Source organism: Octopus bimaculoides, chromosome 3 (assembly GCF_001194135.2).
Source record: "Octopus bimaculoides isolate UCB-OBI-ISO-001 chromosome 3, ASM119413v2, whole genome shotgun sequence".
Lineage (NCBI taxonomy): Eukaryota > Metazoa > Mollusca > Cephalopoda > Octopoda > Octopodidae > Octopus > Octopus bimaculoides.
The window spans coordinates 20,811,747-20,814,245 of record NC_068983.1 but is presented as its reverse complement, the minus strand read 5'-3'; the positions used below and the strand labels follow the sequence as shown (position 1 = coordinate 20,814,245).

The 2,499-nt window shown below is 30.7% G+C and overlaps 1 protein-coding gene across 6 annotated transcripts in view; it reads right to left on the bottom strand.

The window, feature by feature from the left end:
• Nucleotides 1-2,499, bottom strand: part of LOC106884261 (inactive histone-lysine N-methyltransferase 2E) — a 514,331-nt gene that overhangs the window by 51,408 nt on the left and 460,424 nt on the right. For all 6 annotated transcript variants that reach the window (XM_052966073.1, XM_052966075.1, XM_052966074.1 and 3 more), the window contains exon 4: nt 1,489-1,582. In XM_052966073.1, coding sequence (XP_052822033.1) covers nt 1,489-1,582 — 94 coding nt within the window. The remainder of the gene's footprint in view (nt 1-1,488; nt 1,583-2,499) is intronic.

The window sequence follows — 2,499 nt, the reverse complement described above, 5'->3', positions numbered from 1 at the left end:
CAATTATAGTAGTAAGCACTGGAGATTTTAAATAAAAAATCTACCCCGTGTGTTTTTGATAAAAATGTTTCAATAGTTGTTAACTTCCATGCTATAGTTGATATAATATTAGAAGTGTCAATAAATCGAGGTGTTTCGATAATTTCTCATGTATCAAAATACAAAATCTCTTCGTTTACAATAAATTTCATCTCTAGATGAATATTAAAATGGTTTGATTACGTGAATGATTTTATGTTTTGTGAATAAAACACAAGAAGGCTTACAGTAAAAAAGATTGGAAAATATATGGCAAATAATAGATTCAAATGTTGAAAGCTAGATAGATTAGCTTGAGAGTTAGAGAGAGAATGAGATGAGATTTTAAAAGAAGCATATATATATAAGGTATTAAAATGTAGAGGTGAAAGAAGAAGAAATACAGTGCAAGAGATTAGAGTGAGAGAAAGACATAAAAAAATACGAAACTAAGGGAGTAAGGAAAAGAGGAAGAGAAAAAGAATGCAAAAGATAGAACTTTACGAAAATGGAATGAGTAAACCTAATTCGGCTAAGACCTTTTAGGACAGTGTAAAGACTTCGGAATCAATTTTGGAAATAAGCAAATTGCTATGTAGAATAGAAAAAGATAGATAAAGAAAATAAATAGAATCTCAACAGAAATACATGTATATTTGTATTTGTCCAACCATTAGCATATGGAAATTTCAATTTCATGATTTAAGCTTCAAGCATAAGAGAATAATAAAATGGGGAGCGATGAAAAAAAAGGTATTAAAAAAAAAATCAAAGAGATCTACAACATAAAATTGAATGCAGTAAGAAGTGCGAGAAAGAAAAAAAAAACGTCAATAATCACAAATTCTCAAGAGAAAGGGTTGGAAAATACTTGTCAAATATAAATCAAGAAAATTGTGTAATCGAACAGAGGGACAGGAGTTTATGAAATTGTAAGAGATAATGAAATTGACTACACACACACACACGCACACACACACGCACACACACACGCACACACACACGCACATATATAATGAAATTGACTATATATCTTGTTTATATATCTTTGTAATTATATACTCAACACACCCACACACACACATATATATACACACATATGTATGTATATATACATACACGTAAATATACATATATATATATATATGTGTGTATATATCATACATATATATATATATGCTTGCACGTATATATTTATGTGCACATATATAATTATACATATGTATGTATACATAGATACATATACATACGTACATATATATATATATGTATATGTATATATAAACACACGCACACACACACACACACACACACACACACACACACACATATATATATATATATATATATATATATATATATATATATATATACCAAAATATGTGTGCGTGTATGGGAGTGCGGTTTCTGTGTGTATGTATTTGTGTAGCTATGTGTGCGAACGTATGCAATAACGATTACTTTCTTTACCTGAAATTGTCTTCCTGAATAAAAGGTGTTTGCAGCAGGTTTCAGGGCAGTTAAATGACTTGGACTCCCTGAAGACTTCTTCTTACAGAAGAATCTGGAAAATAGACAAGATGAAAAAGAGAAAAGAATAAAAACAGATTTCATGTTACACAGAAATTGAGTTGATGAATGAACTACTACGTTGGTAAGAAATTGAATATTACGAATGTTTAATTAAAATATCCACACCTCATGCAGAAAGAACATGCACAGAAGTGCGTAAATACATTTATTATATATGTACATTTCGAAAAGGTGTAAACAAAATGTTTGGACACACTCGTTGAGTTTAGTGTGATGAACTTATATATCTTCAATCTCAAGTAGTTATTTTGATATGGTTGATATCAGTCACCTAACGAGGTTTTTAACTCTTTCATCTAAGGTCAAACTTCTTAGTAATAAGGAAGAGGAGGCCGCTATCAGTGTTTTCCGTCACTTCTAAACAGAGATAACTGGGAAAATACTAATACTGTTAATTTTCTGTCTTCCACGCCACAGTTTGTGCAAGGGTTTATTTGCTTATAGATATTGAAGAAAAAAATTGATATCGTATTTTTGTAGTGTGTTGTTCTGCAGAACAGGGAGGGAATAAAATGTTCTCTAAGCGTAGTATGCCACTGTTGAGAACGCAATCATAAAACAATGGTGACCAGCGATTTCAATAACGTCAACAATAGCGCCAGTAAACCAGGTTGTGCAAAGACCATGAAAGTAATTGCACAAGAGACCACAAAAGACCAACGAACAAAATTCTTGAAATATAAGTGAATAAAAAGCAACATGCCCATGACATTTCTAAATATACATAGTATATGTATTTATAAAAACATTTGAAGTGCGTGATGTAAGTGCGTGATGTAAGGGCATAAACAAGAATCGTAATATTATAGCAGTAAACAAGAATCGTAATATTATAGCAGTAAACAAGAATCGTAATATTATAGCAGTGTACGTATTCAACACAAAAGA